Source organism: Paramisgurnus dabryanus, chromosome 4 (genome assembly GCF_030506205.2).
Source record: "Paramisgurnus dabryanus chromosome 4, PD_genome_1.1, whole genome shotgun sequence".
NCBI lineage: Eukaryota > Metazoa > Chordata > Actinopteri > Cypriniformes > Cobitidae > Paramisgurnus > Paramisgurnus dabryanus.
Genome location: NC_133340.1, coordinates 46,797,093 through 46,811,891, shown reverse-complemented (window position 1 = coordinate 46,811,891; position 14,799 = coordinate 46,797,093). Strand labels below are relative to the sequence as shown.

Genomic DNA, 14,799 nt, shown 5'->3' with positions numbered 1-14,799 from the left:
CGTGAAGCCAATGTGTTGCTTACTTTATGCTTACGTGTTGTTTTGTAACATTACAGTCTTTGGTAACCACAAGTTAGAATCTCTTTTGGAAACCAGACATTGTTTGTTTTTATATTGAGTTAAACATGGTGAGGTTGAGTTCTCTTAGTCTCTGTGTTTCTTGATTTACTAACCTAACATTAAGGGGTGGTGTCCCAAACAGGGATTAGCTTAAGGCAGGACTAGCCCTTAGTTTAATTAGGAAAAAATAACTAGTTTTAATATGCCTAACTAAAAACATTACTTGTGTGCATTTTGATGGACAACAAAGGGTACTGATGTATTTTAAGATGTGTCAGTGCAAGTTGTTTTCAGTTTGGACAGCTTTTAAAAATGTTATACTCTAGGACTAGTCTAACCCCTGTCCGGGACACCGCCCCTTTGTGTACAGAAACTAACATTTAATATACTTCCATGGGTAACGTTATTTGTAGGGGTGCACCGAAATTTCGTCCGAAAATGGCATTATCGATTTCGGGACGAAATAAAAAATCCAGCAGAAAATGTCAACTGAAAATGAATGTCAACCACCCCCTCCCATTTGTGCGCTAGCGCTTGGGTTTTACTCATGGTGATCAGTCGTCACACACCCCTCCCCTTCGTGCTCAAGCAGGTTTCACTCACGTCGAGCTGTTTGCATGCGTCTGCAAAGATTAAGCATGTCTTGATGTGTAAACTTTAGAGAGAGTCGCGCTAATGTGTCCCATACTGTAATCCATTAACATACATTTGGCGAATAAAGCAACGAAACACAACGTAACGTTTTTATGTCTAGCTACTGTTGCGCTGTTTGGGATTCACCCTTGGTCTCTGTGTGTGCCCGCGTTTAAGTGCCCTCAATAGTGCACATACGAGAGAAACGCGTTTAAAAAACAACAACAAGCAAATATAAAATCTCTCTGTTATTGACAGGGCACATAAAAACAACTTTATCTCCACAGTATTCTTTTTCTAATAAAAACATTTGTTTATGTCTTAAGTGTGTGTATAGATTACAGTCAGATTAACCTACTTAGGTCTGTGTCATGGACAAATAGCTCTAAAAATAATAATATATTTAATTTATTGTGTTATGATTAATTTAATTTGATTTCTGTACCTAATGCTAATTTCAGACCTTATTAATGTACAACTTTGTTCTTTTTTTATAAATGTTTGCAATTTCTTTATTGTTTATTAGATTTTTCCCACCTGCTTTTTACTGATCAGAAAAATAATCTGATCGGTGCCTCAAAAACTGTAATGTGATCCGAACTGTGAGCTTTTTATCCGTCACACACCCCTAGTAAAGTTAGTACACAGTGATAGCCATAAATGCAATTGTACTAATAATTGGCATAATAATTTCTTTCTGTGTTTCGGTTTCGGTTTTTCGGCCTTGGTTTCCTTTTTTCGGTTTCAGCCAAGAATTTTAATTTCGGTGCATCCCTAGTTATTTCAACTGTGTATTTCACTCTTAAAACAGGCCTATCAGAAGAGAGGTTCATGAAAATTACTTATTACAGGCCAAAACTACTCTAGAAAGCTTTGAAATATGGTACCTAAAATTCTACCTATTTTTTTCAAATTGCTTTTAGTGAGAGTAGGGGTGAGCGATAAACCGGTAGAAATGTGTCAACCTGTACAGATTTGAGAAAATATAACTATGTCCTGGTATATATCATTATCCTGATATAAAAGTACTCATATCATGATATAAGATTTTGGTCATATCAGCCACCCCTTATCAAGAGCACTACATGCTCTGCTAAAAGACTAGTCGTCTAACGTCAACATTAAACAGCTTAAGAATATTGAGGAAACCAAACAAGTAGTACCTTTCAATTAGCTCATTTTGACTAAACATGGTTAGACATAAAGCTCAAGCCCTAACACTGTGGTAGAGAGGCTGTCCTTTCATTTGTCAAGCTTACAGTAGGTTTTTTGTTTTAATTCCTACTCCCCTGCAAACCTGTTTCAGGCCCTCTTAGTCCCCTCCTCCTCCCTCAAACACCTCCTCAGCTATCTCTCCCCCACCCTTTAGCCTCTAATGTGGCAGCCAAACCAATTTGCCCAAAGCTGGAGGCGGCCTCTCATAAGAAACCATTTTAACTCTGCAGAGGAGGAAAGAGGAGTGGCTCTTAATGTGTCTTGTCCCAGGAACGTTAATCATCTTTTGTGTTTGATAGCTCTTTCGGTTACTGCCAAGTGTGCACATTTGTGAAATGAGTTGTAGTACTGAAAAATTGAAAAGGAAAAGTGAGTCAAATTAGATGAAGATGTGCTTTGTTTTGAGATTTGCTTTGAGATTTCTTTCTCTAATGCACAGGTGAGAAACTGCAATCCTGGAGGGTCAATGTCCTGTAGAGTTTAACTTTACAAAATACACCTGAATGACCTAAAAAATGTCTTCAGAATTAAACTACACATGTTTTTTTTTTTTACAGAAATCCATAGAAGGACCATTTTAGGTTACCTTAAAAACATTTCAGTCAAAGGTTCTTAAAATAACAATTTATACCTTTTATAGTCTAAAGACATTTTCCTCTTCAAAGAACTCTCTGCAAAACAGAAAGGTTTTATGGAACCATACAGCCAAAAATGGTTCTTCTATGGAATTATGTTGCATATTTATTTTTAAGATTGTAGTTGAAAACATAAGCAGGTGCATAGGTGTAGAATACGTGGGGGACACGTATGACATGTTCCCCCACTATGAAATAAAGATAATTCACGCCAATGTTTTTTGTTTGTTACTTAGATTTGAGTGAAGTAACTAATACACAATATACCAACATATACTTTCTTACATAGTATATTTTGTCTTAATTTCAGTTCTTAATCAAGATGCATTTTTTGATGAGCAAAATGATTAAAGAAAACAAGTTAAGTGTTTAGACAAAAATATCAAAGTTAAGTGAATTTGTGATCAAAACAAGTAAAAAAAATTGCCAAATGGGTATGGAAATGTTACATTTATTTTTCTTGAATAAAGTGTTTAAGAAAAAAAAGGAAACTTGTTTCAAGTTATTTTTTCTCACCCAATTTTCAAATCCCAATGTTGACAAGTATGTAAACCTAACCATAAGCTTATGCACAACCTCTCAGCTTAAAATGCTATATAAACTGGTCTGACAGCAGCCACATGGAAAAAACAAAGAGTGTCACACCGACATCTCTCTGCTCACCTCTTCTCAGACCCACAGTCAGCACTGTTGTTAAATTTTTCTAATAAACAAACAGGGATAGGAACAGTCATTCCTCAGAGGAACTCAGCAAAAATAAGAGAAAATGGAGGGGGTTGGAATACAGTTGAGAAACTGAGCATTTCACTTGTAAATTCCAGTAGGGGGCAGATGTGTACAAAACAATCTCTCTCTCTCTCTCTCTCTCTCTCTCTCTCTCTCTCTCTCTCTCTCTCTCTCTCTCTCTCTCTCTCTCTCTCTCTCTCTCTCTCAAATGTATTAAAGGGCCTCAAAACAAAACTTATATATTTCTGTTGGTATCTGCTTTTAATACCGTCCTCTATAATGTTTTGAATAAAATTATGACCAGTGTAAACTTTACTTGTAAAGCCAAACTCATTAACTTCGGAGAGTCAGTCTTTTCCTGAGGATCTTTTTGTTGCTTACTCTCTAGCACAAATGTATTCTGGGACAGTTTATGATAAATGTGTTAACTAGCAGAGGGAAAGGCCAACACCTCCTGATGTGCTAATGAATGCAGTGGTTTGACAAGCCTCAACCTTTGCTAATGTATGCATTTCTACCTGTGTGCCAGGTAAGCAAGTACAGGTTAATAGCACATTCATGGAATAAATATGTGTTTGCAAAAATGCACAGTCAAAATGGTCTTCCTGTTAAGGTGTGATTTGCTACTGTCTATTTTGTGTCTATTTCTGAAATTGCTTATTATAACGTGAGTGGAATGCTTCACTGCTTACAGTATTTCACTCCACATATCTGTGTTTACAGATTTTATTAAAGCTGTAAGCCTGTGTATTTCTTTGTGAAAGGCATGGTTATTCATTCTTTGGATTATAATACAATTGCCTTATTAAATATTGTTTTTAATCATTATTATTAATTATTGTATTATACTTTTTAGTACCTCCTGATCTTATGCAGTTATATTGCTTAGTATAGAACAATGAATTATATATACATTGTGTCATTATTTTTTAAGGAATAATATATATATATATATATATATATATATATATATATATATATATATATATATATATATATATATATATATATATATATATATATATATATATAAAATGTTTAATAAAAGCTTACCCATTTATATAATTACATCTATATATTTGATTTGTGTGAAGAAACAGAGTGATTTGTCTCACCTATCTCTGCTCCGCCTGGAAGGAAATGCAGCATTGCATCCAGCGACAGTACACACATGCATCTCTTTGAGGTGTACATTCTTGTAGTGTAGTTTGACACTGTAGGAGCTTTTAAAGCTCTTTTTGCAGACGTAGCAGATCTTAGGATCAGGGCTGGAGTAGAGATCACCCTCAGGGGACTGAGAGGGGAACATTGGTGGGCTTGTTCCATAGCCCATAGAGGAGATAAAACTTTCATGTAAGGCAGCCATACTGGCTGCAGTGGCAACTGCCATACCCCCATTGTAAAGGCTATACTGACCCATGCAAAACATGTCATAAGCAGGATCATTGATCTCTTCCTTAATTTTGATAACAGGCTGGTGTTGAGAGGATGGGGAATGGCTTTGTTCCTCCAAATCTTTCCGTAGGTGTTCCTCATCTTCTGCCCCTTGCTGTTTTTTTCCTTCCTTTTTCCCAAGGGCAGGCATGTCAGTGTCCATTAGCTCATCACGGTAAAGCATTTTGGGTTCCGATGTCTCTGATTCGTTTTCAAAGTCACGCTCATGATCTTGGTCCTCCGAGGTAAAGCTGTCAATACAGCGTAGGTCACTAGTGACTTTACCACCTAAATTCCCACTGCATCCGTCTTGGTCAGGACGGAGTATGCTTCTAAGGGCTAGACTTGGACTATTTTCATTATGTGATGGGGAATCATGTCGGCTATACTCATAATGATAAATGCTGTTATTGTTGTTGTTGCAGTTGCCATTGATATTGTTATGCAGGTGGGATGACTGGTGATGACAACTATCTTCTTCATCATCTTTGTCATCGTAATCATCTGCCACATCTATCACTTCTTTTTCTATCTTGACTGGCATGCTAGATTTGCGTGGCTTCTTTTTAGGCATGGGATCAAGAATGGTGGAATCTTGGATAGTGGGAGTTGTGGGAAGGCAATGAGAAAATGTTCCTGTTTCAGAAACATGGTTGTTGTGGGAGCCTGCAGATAACATCTTTTGCTGCTGATCTGTTAAGGATGAGCTGTTTGTTGTGGTAGGCAGTATAGGGCTGGTGGGCAAAGACACTGGGGGACTAACTAGGTCAGCAGGGGAGAGTAGTGCACGATAAAAAGGTGGCACCGGTTGCACTGGCTGCACAGACTTCAGAGAAGGGAAGGCAAGAGGGCTCTGCAAAGGTGACTGTATCAAAGGGTCAAGAGGTGGGGTGGCAAAACTTAGTGAAGGCCGTCCAGGGCTAGTTAGAGTGAAGCCACTTTTGGCACTTGATATGACAGGTGTGGCTGTACCAGAACTAGAGCGAATTAGATCCTTGTCCCGGTTGTTTCTTAGCATAGGCATGTGTAGGCGAGGATTTGGATTGGCACTATGACGGTTCCGACTGCGTAATGAGCTAAAAACCATGTTGCAACCTTCAATAGTACAACGATGCTTAATCTTTAGATGCACAGCATTGTAGTGGATCTTTAGGGTGCCCTTATCATAGAATGTTTTGCCACAAGAGTTGCAGCAGACACGACCCTTGCGTGAGGTTGAACCCATTCTGCGTATTCTATGCATTTTGGAAGAGAACGAAGAGTGTGTAATGGGTTTGGATTGTTCATTCTTTTCGAAATGATGATGGATTTGGTGGTTGTTGAGAGTACCTGACTGTTGCTGCCCCTGTTGTTCCTGCTGTGGTGTCTGTGACTGCTGAGACTGGTGTGTGGATGTTGTTGGGGAGATCGGTGAAGCTCTGTTGGGTTCTGTTTTAAGTTCAATTGAGTTGGGGAATGCTCCCACTGCTCCTCGACTGGGGCTCTGCACACTACGAAAAGGTGAAAGTGACACCTCAGACTCACTGGTCTCCACTGGCTCACTCTGGCTGGGCAGATTTGCCTCTCGCATTCTGTGACCTGATTGCTCTATATTTAGTCCGTTTGGTGGCAGTCCCAGCATAGGGGCTGACACTGGGTTGATGTACTGGAAGGGCAGCAAAAAAGCCAGACTGTTTGGGATGTTCTCAAAATGGTGAATGCTTGAGGGACTATTATTCTCCAGGTGTGAAAGAAGCCCAGGACTACGAGTGCGATTATTGCTTTCAATAAAAGTTCTGATGCCAGAGTCAGTCTTCGATGATGGCACTGTGACTGCCTGCCCCTCCTTTTCCTGGATGGCCATCAATTCCACAATAGACTTGGTTTCACCAAAGCGCAGAAACTGTTGCAAAGTGATGATCTCTTCTTCTCTGGACATTATGGTCCATCTGTCCAGCACCTTGCCTGCAGAATCCTAAAAGCCATATCAAAAACAAGACAAACATAAAAAACTTATTGTTTCTGTAAAGTCAAGCATCTGAGAAGACAACAATGATGAGTAGGGTACAGACAAGGAAATACATGCCTTAAAACAGCTAAAACAATATATAAAGACTTATATTAGATATCTTAATTACCATATTCATGCTTTCTGTATTCCTCCATTTAATTTTTTCTTTCTTAAATAAGCCATACAAATGTAGTCATTTGGTGCACACTGAGCAACCAATGCAAAGCTTAATAAAGTCTTTAGTAAGCAATAAGGAGCTCCTTTATTAGTGACACACTATCAAATTGCAGATATAAATCTATTTGCAATCAAATACTGAGTCCCCACCATCATCTACTGAGTATTGTTGGTGTCAGACAGTACAATGGAAAAGAAATTCAGTGAAAGAGCACACCTTTCTAGGTTCACTTCAAATTTTAATTTGTATGGTGAGGTTATAATTTTAAAAAGTTGAAAGGAAGGTTCATTAAAATAACTTAATACATTTTCGGAGATGTATAAAGTTTATTTTTTTGTGTGTGGATGTAATGTTTGTCATGAAAATAAGGCAACTTGTGTGCTTTTAAGTCTTTAAAAAGGAATCCGAGGTGGCAGTTAATCGTGAATTCATTCATTAGGCTGGGCGCTGTTCAGTATTTACCTAAAACATTTATCTGAAACATTGAGTTTTGAGTCTTGGTGATGTATGTCTTGCATGAGGTTTAGTATTGCTGACTAACTTTATATAGAGCATATGCTTCTGGGCTAGGCTTTTATCCTGTGGATTCATGAGTCACTGCCCAACGTACCTATGGCAACAAATGTACACTATGCTAAAACTCTTTCATGAATCCAGTGGCGGCTGGTCAATATGGGGCACCGCCCCCTTAATGTTGCCCAGAGGAAAGCTACTTTAACATGTTACCAAAAAGTTAAGTATATAGTGCAGGTAAATGCAAAATAAAAGAATTAAGTTGAACTATTTCACTATTAGTCATGTTATCATTAAATTGATTAAAATGTTTTGATTAAAAAAAATCTAAACATTCATTGTGTGTGTGTGTCATGTGTGTGTCTGGGGCATCACCCAAACTAGTGTGTATGTAGGTCAGTAAACTTGTTAAAAGCATGTGACTTGAGGCTAAGTTGTAATTTGTTTCAGATCGTCCTTGTGTTGCGCCCCAAACCCTTCCATTTTTGTTGTAAGCAAATCAATATTGTTTTTTTTATTATTGGATCATTCTCAGAGTCTCATAACCACATTGCAGATTGTCATGTAACTTATCAGTTACAGTACTGATCAGTAGAAGCTAGCGAAATATCTTGATATGGAAGAAAATATTATTTTATCCTTATGAAATCACCCTTTACAAGGCGTTCAGTTAAAGAATAAATAAAGGATGAAGAAGCTTGGACCAGATCGACCAACGGTGTCAAGTGATTGCAGTCTGTGTGCGTTCCCACCACTTCTTATGGCAAATGGAGTTAGCTAGCTGGATGTGATATAATTCATTTTTTTATTTTGGCATGGCTGCCAGCAACCATATCACCCTGTAGCCCAAGACAGCTTGCCCACTGAAGCTAAGCAGGGCTGAGCCTGGTCAGTACTTGGATGGGAGACCACTTGGGAAAAACCAGGTTGCTGCTGGTAGAGGTGTTAGTGAGACCAGCAGGGGGTGCTCACCCTGTGGTCTGTGTGGGTCCTAACACCCCAGTATAGTGATGGGGACACTATACTGTCAAAAAGCACCGTCCTTCGGATGAGACGTTAAACCGAGGTCCTGACTCTCTGTGGTCATTAAAAATCCCAGGATGTCCTTCGAAAAAGAGTAGGGGTGTGCCCCGGCATCCTGGCCAAACTTGCCCATTGGCCTACTAATCATCCCTTCATACTAATTGGCTATATCACTCTGTCTCCTCTCCACTAATAAGCTGGTGTGTGGTGAGCGTTCTGGCGCAATATGGCTGCCGTCACATCATCCAGGTGGATGCTGCACATTGGTGGTGGTTGAGGAGATTCCCCCATTCATATGTAAAGCGCTTTGAGTACTGAGAAAAGCGCTATATACATGTAAGGAATTATTAATTATTATTATTATTGTTTTCCCTGTTTGCTGTTTTAAAGATTGAATGTGTAATAGACTGCACAAACTTTTGTGGCATATTTAAACAGGCTTTTCGTAGACATATCGAGAGTGGGAGCTCAGATAATCCAGGTATATTCCTGGGCTTGGTTGACTTTGTTGCTTATGGAGTTTAAAAAAACACTCAGAGAATGCCACTGACTTTAAAGCAGGAGTGGGGAACCCTGGGTCCTGGAGGGCCACTGTCCTGCAGAGTTTAGTTCCAACCCTAATCAAACACACCTGAATTTCATATTCAAGTAATCCTGAAGACTTTAATTAGATTTTTCAGGTGTGTTTAATTAGGGTTGGAACTAAACTCTGCAGGACAGTGGCCCTCCAGGACCAGGGTTCCCCACCCCTGCTTTAAAGGGACACTCCACAATTTTTTAAACAGGCTCATTTTCCAGCTACCCTAGAGTTAAACATTTGATTTTTACCATTTCGAAAACTCTGGGTTTGGCGGTGCCACTTTTAGCATAGCTTAGCATAATCCATTAACTCTGATTAGACCATTAGCATTGCGCTCAAAAATGACAAAAGAGTTTCTATATATTTCAATTACATTTTATTTATGTAGCGCTTTTTACAATTGGTAATTGTTTCAAGCAGGGGAAACACAAAAAAATCGACAGACAATATAAGTAGCAAAATACAGCGGCTATGAATAAACTTTACAAGCGAGCGTATTAATAATGTCTCGTATATATATTGACGTTATATATATGGGGAAGAAATGGGATGTAAATGGATAAGGAGATTTAACGGGTTCCGTCGGTGGTCGCTGGTCAGGCATCGGCTGGGCATCACGTTGAAGGACAGACTGTAGGTCAGTGGTGTGTTGACTTCCACGGCAGCAGGAACTGGGTCTGTTTGTCTCAATGTCCTCGGGTTCGAGGACAAGACAGGGAGAGAGAAACAAAATCCTATTAGCGTAGGGGCCATTCGCATGTAATGCAAGTGTCACACAGTATTGTGTTTTAATATATGCTCGGTTCCAGACAGGCTAGCTATTGCGGCATTAGTATATTACCCAGACGAGTTATGTGAATGCTTTGTTCCGTACAAGCTTACTATTGCAAGATAAGTTTAATTTACTAGACAAATTTTGTGAATGCTTTGTTAAAGAAAAAAGTCTTAAGTTTAGATTTAAGGTGATCGACTGTGTCTGATTCAGTCAGATTTTTCCTATTTAAAACTTCACTCTTCTGTAGTTACATCGTTACGATTTTCTAGGCCGATATGGCTAGGACCTATATTCTCATTCTGGCGTAATAATCAAGGACTTTGCTGCCGTACCCTGGCTGTAGCAGGCGCAATGATATTACGCAGTGCCCGAAAATATTGAAAGTTATCAAGGGGACTATTTTCGGGAGCTGCATAATATCATTGTGCCTGCTGCAGCCGTGGTACGGCAGCAAAGTCCTTGATTATTACTCCCCCAGATGATGCAGGTTTCTGTTTAAGAAACGACCACTGTACTGATGTCAGCATAAAGTTAAGTTTCTGGCTAAACCTTTTCCAGTGAAATATGCATGCATTATATTCTGTCATTTACTGCATGTGCTTTTTTGTTTGGGTTTCCAATCATGTTCGTTTGAGACACGTTGTGTTTTTCTGTTAATCAGTGTCAGATGTGAAGCTTTTCAGCAGATTAAACCCTCACTCTGAGTTTACATGATTTAATGTCTGCATGTTCTTGCTCTAAAATAACAGTGTCTGCATCATTTCTATTGTAAAGAATTAGACACATATTAAAGATTTAAATGGATTTAAATGTGGTTTGACTAAAAGTAAGCAGGGAAAATGTAAGTGAAAGTTACAGAAGCGGGTCCATTAGCGCACCCTGCAGGCATTTGTTATAATACATAATGCTGTTTTTTATAACAAAAGGCTACATATTACTATTATTACATCATCCTTATTATATAATTTTAAAGGTTACTGCTCACTTGGGTCTATTTTTGTTACCAAAAAATATCAAATTACTTCATTATCAATTAGCAAAATAATTTTTAGGGACAGTCCTAGATTAGTTAAAACATTTCAATTTGATTTCATTTTCCTATTCATTTATTTTATCATTGAGGATTTCTTAAAAATTTTAAAATCTCTTCTTGTCTCGTTCTCGTGAATCCAATCTTGTGTATCATCTGATTTTATGGATTAAGTGTCTTAACACACCCCTACTAAGCTATGCTTACAGGGACTGTAAGGAGGATTTTAAGTGTTTTATTAAACAAAATCAATGTCTTTATTCATAAACATGTCCTCATTAGTGTCAAATGACCTCTGCCAATGATCTGACTTTTCTTTGTAAGGTTAGAATTTCTTCTCTTTACTTACATTGAATGGGCAAGTCCAAGGAGGCTTCCATGTCTTTCCGCCTAATTGATAAACTATAATAGCATTGAGGGACAAAAAGCACTAGCCTACCAACGCGCTTCCCCAACGCGTTTTCATTTAGAACACGTGAACCAACTGAAATGGACAAGGAGATCAGTGAGTACATAATGGCTACCGTAGTTGCAACATGCATTTGGAAAAGTGAGGTGCTAGAGAGCACTATTCGTTTGAATGCAAAATACAATTTCACCACTAGCTGGGGGTTAATCCTACTTACTGTCCCTTTAAAGGTACCGCCAGACCCGGAGATTGGCTGAATGGATTCTAAATCTGTAAAAATCAAATGTTTAACTCTGGAGGAGATGGAAAATTTGCCTATTTAAAAAAAAGTGGAATGTCCCTTTAAGGGAACTTTGAGAACCGTGCAGAACGAGCTGTTGGACTGTATGTTGTCTGTTGTAATGGAACACATTGTTGTGCTAGGCTATTAAAGCAAAAAAAAAAAAAAAAAAACATACTGGTCTGTGATTAGATAGGAATACCAGTATTTTTGTGACCTTCTGGGGACATTTTGATGTCCCCATGAGGAAACAAACTTATAAAGCAAACAGAATGATGTTTCTTGAAAATGTGAAGTAGCAGAAGGGTTTCTTTGTTGGTTGGGGTTAAGGAATGGGGTAGGTAAGGGGAATAGAATATACAGTTTGTTATGGAGCGAGATATGCGTCTTTATTAAATGCGATAAATTAAATGATCTGAGAGAAATAAAACTATTTGAAAGAAAAAGTTATCACACTGATAGCAAAGAAGCATTTCATGAGAAAAAAAGAATATTTGAGAGAAAAAGTTTTCATACCAATAGCAAAAAATAATAATATTTGAGACAAAAAAAAAAGTTTTGAGAGAAAGTATTTTATCATGATAGAACATAAAAAATATAAATTTGAAATTTTTAAAATTATTTCTGAGAAAAAAATCTCTCAAGAATATGTTTTTTGCTATTAGTGTGAAAACATTTTCTCTAAAAAAAAAGTGTTTCTATCAAAACGCTTTTCTTTGCTCTCGATGCAATTTCTTGCTCTCGTGTCAGGATTTTGCTTTCTCTGTGAAAATTGTGTCATGGGCGGGGCCACGTTCCTATTGGCCAGTCGGGTAAGCATCGTCTTATCTTGGGAATCGAACTGAATCATTACACCGTTGTTCGGTTCACCTAGATAGATGCCTTCTCTGCTTTTAGTTGAGCACGGAGTCGGACACTCTAATGTTTGAGTAAGATGATGACACACAACTCGATGGATAGCTGGCTGAGCAAGTTCACAGCACTGAAGATTAAACATTAAAAAATGAAATGGTACTCTTATTCATGAATGAATGTGTATTATATTATTAGCTTGCTAATCGCTAATTAGCCATCATGCTATAGGTAAACTTGCAAATTCCAAATGAATGTTTTGATTCATTCCTTATTTAGTGAGTAGTGATCTAGTTTCTACCTTTGCACTTGCTAGCCTCAAAGCACCTGAAGAGTAACTGTTTGTTCATCATATACAACCTCATTTTATCGCATTTAATAAAGACGCACTGATAAAGTCACTGATAGGGCTGCAGCTATCGATTCTTTTTGTAATCGATTAATCTAGCACTGAATCGATCGATTAATCGAGTAATCGGATAAAAATTTTGTTTGTGTTTTTAAACAACCAAAACAAATAATGCATAACGAAAATGACGTGGCTGTAAAATGTTCAAGCATTTGGCTTTTATTTCTAAAAAAAACAGAGGTATTTGGCTCCAAAAAATAAGCCTATTAATTTATTATTTATTATATTTATTTTATTTATTATTAAATTAAGTGCCAGTGCCAACAATTAAGCACTTTAATTTATTAATATGCATAACAGGTTTCATGCTGTAATCTAGCACTGACATCAAAGTAAATATCTGGTTTATGTACATTTCTACACCTGCAGCATTTACCATTAGGCTACTAACATGTAATATATCATTTCTGGGGTGAGCCTATTTGCTATGGTAACAACCTGTGTGTGTGCGCGCGCACGTGCACCTGTGTTTCTGTGTGCACGCGTGCTGTGCTTGAGGAAGAGTGACACCCCAGTCAGACGTTCAGTTGCTTCATTGCATTTTGGTACGGCAGAAAAACATACATTCCTTTTCAATAGAACGCTGCATTTGGTTTGCATCACTTGCATTGCGGTGCATTTTAGATTAAGAATCCGTTCGAAAAAAACGCGTTACGACATCACGTCCCGCTGTATACAGTGAATGCATGCTGAAATTATTGTTGCATGGCTACATAAAAGTTTAAGCATATGATGCATTGCGCGATCGGTCTGACTCGCGTGAGAGAGAATAACTTATGCTAAACTCCAATAAAACAGAGATTATTATAATGGAACAAAATATGTCAGATTACAAGTTGCCCATAAATGATTGCACTGTGGAGCCGTTTTTTGGTACACACACCTGTAAAGTGCATGCGTGTTTGTGAAGGGGTTCTTTTTTAAGCAATTGAACGTGAATACGAAAACATCAAAGCTAAACATCATATCTAGTCAAACCGCTACAAATACAGTATGGGATTAAAATCAGCGAAAGCTATGTTACCTTGTTTCATCGACGCTTGGTGAAACAGCAGTGGATGTTTTCAGTTCAGATGCTGAATGTAATGATAATGTAATTGATCCCAAACTTTAGACAGTCTCTCTCTGCCGTTAATGGACATCTTCGCTCCGCCATCGCGCCAACTAAATTCAAAATGTACCACGCGCTATGATGTGCTTCCTGAACATTGAACAACGGTCCGTGTGAATCAGATCTCGGCGCGTGTAGTGCGCGTCATAGGAATTTAACGAGGCTTCGAGGCAGAATTTTTGCCTCGAGGAATTTTTTGAATCGAGTAAATCGAGTAACTCGATGAATCGTTTCAGCCCTAGTCACTGATCACTGTTTTCAACCATTATAAAGCTTGGAAGACCAAGGACATTTACTAAAACAACTCCAAATGTCCTTGTCTGAAAGATAATGGTCATGTGCATCTCGGATTGCTTGAGGGTAAATCATGGGGTAATTTTGATATGTGGCTGGAGTATACCTTTAAGTGTCATTAAAAAATTAACAAGAAATCACTCCATAAACACTTAGCGGGTTTTGCATTTGAGCTCTTTAATTCTTGTTTTAACAACAATTACAGACAACAGGCTAGGATCTATGAATGATAAATGGTTACTTCGGATTTTAAGAGCTAAAAAAATCAGCAGGAAAAAGGGCCTTTAAGGTGCAGGCAGAGAATAAATGTTTAAAAAGAGTGGAGTTAGAGAATGGAAGAAAGAATAGAAATGAGAAGATAGTAAGAGCGATTGAGAGGTGTGCAGCAAGCCTTAGAAATTTAAGATGGATACATTTTTCAGAGATAGTATATCGATAGTCATTGGGGTACTTGTTGTTAAATATACAATAAAAACATTTTACATTCATTTTGTGCTTGTGTATGAGTTTAGCCTGGAGGTAGACTTTAAATTTCAGTATTAACAATATTATTTTATACTGCACAGTGGTTTAAGCTCTTGCATTTCAATTTAATGTAACTGAAGTAAAAAAGATCATTACAAAGTGAATTCTTAAGTGGAAAGTATGGAGC

At 37.9% G+C, this 14,799-nt stretch overlaps 1 protein-coding gene across 4 annotated transcripts in view; it reads right to left on the bottom strand.

Moving 5' to 3' along the window:
- The window catches only part of bnc2 (basonuclin zinc finger protein 2), a 437,581-nt gene that overhangs the window by 14,054 nt on the left and 408,728 nt on the right, over positions 1–14,799 (bottom strand). For all 4 annotated transcript variants that reach the window (XM_065254835.2, XM_065254838.2, XM_065254836.2 and 1 more), the window contains one exon: positions 4,385–6,657. In XM_065254835.2, coding sequence (XP_065110907.1) covers positions 4,385–6,657 — 2,273 coding nt within the window. The remainder of the gene's footprint in view (positions 1–4,384; positions 6,658–14,799) is intronic.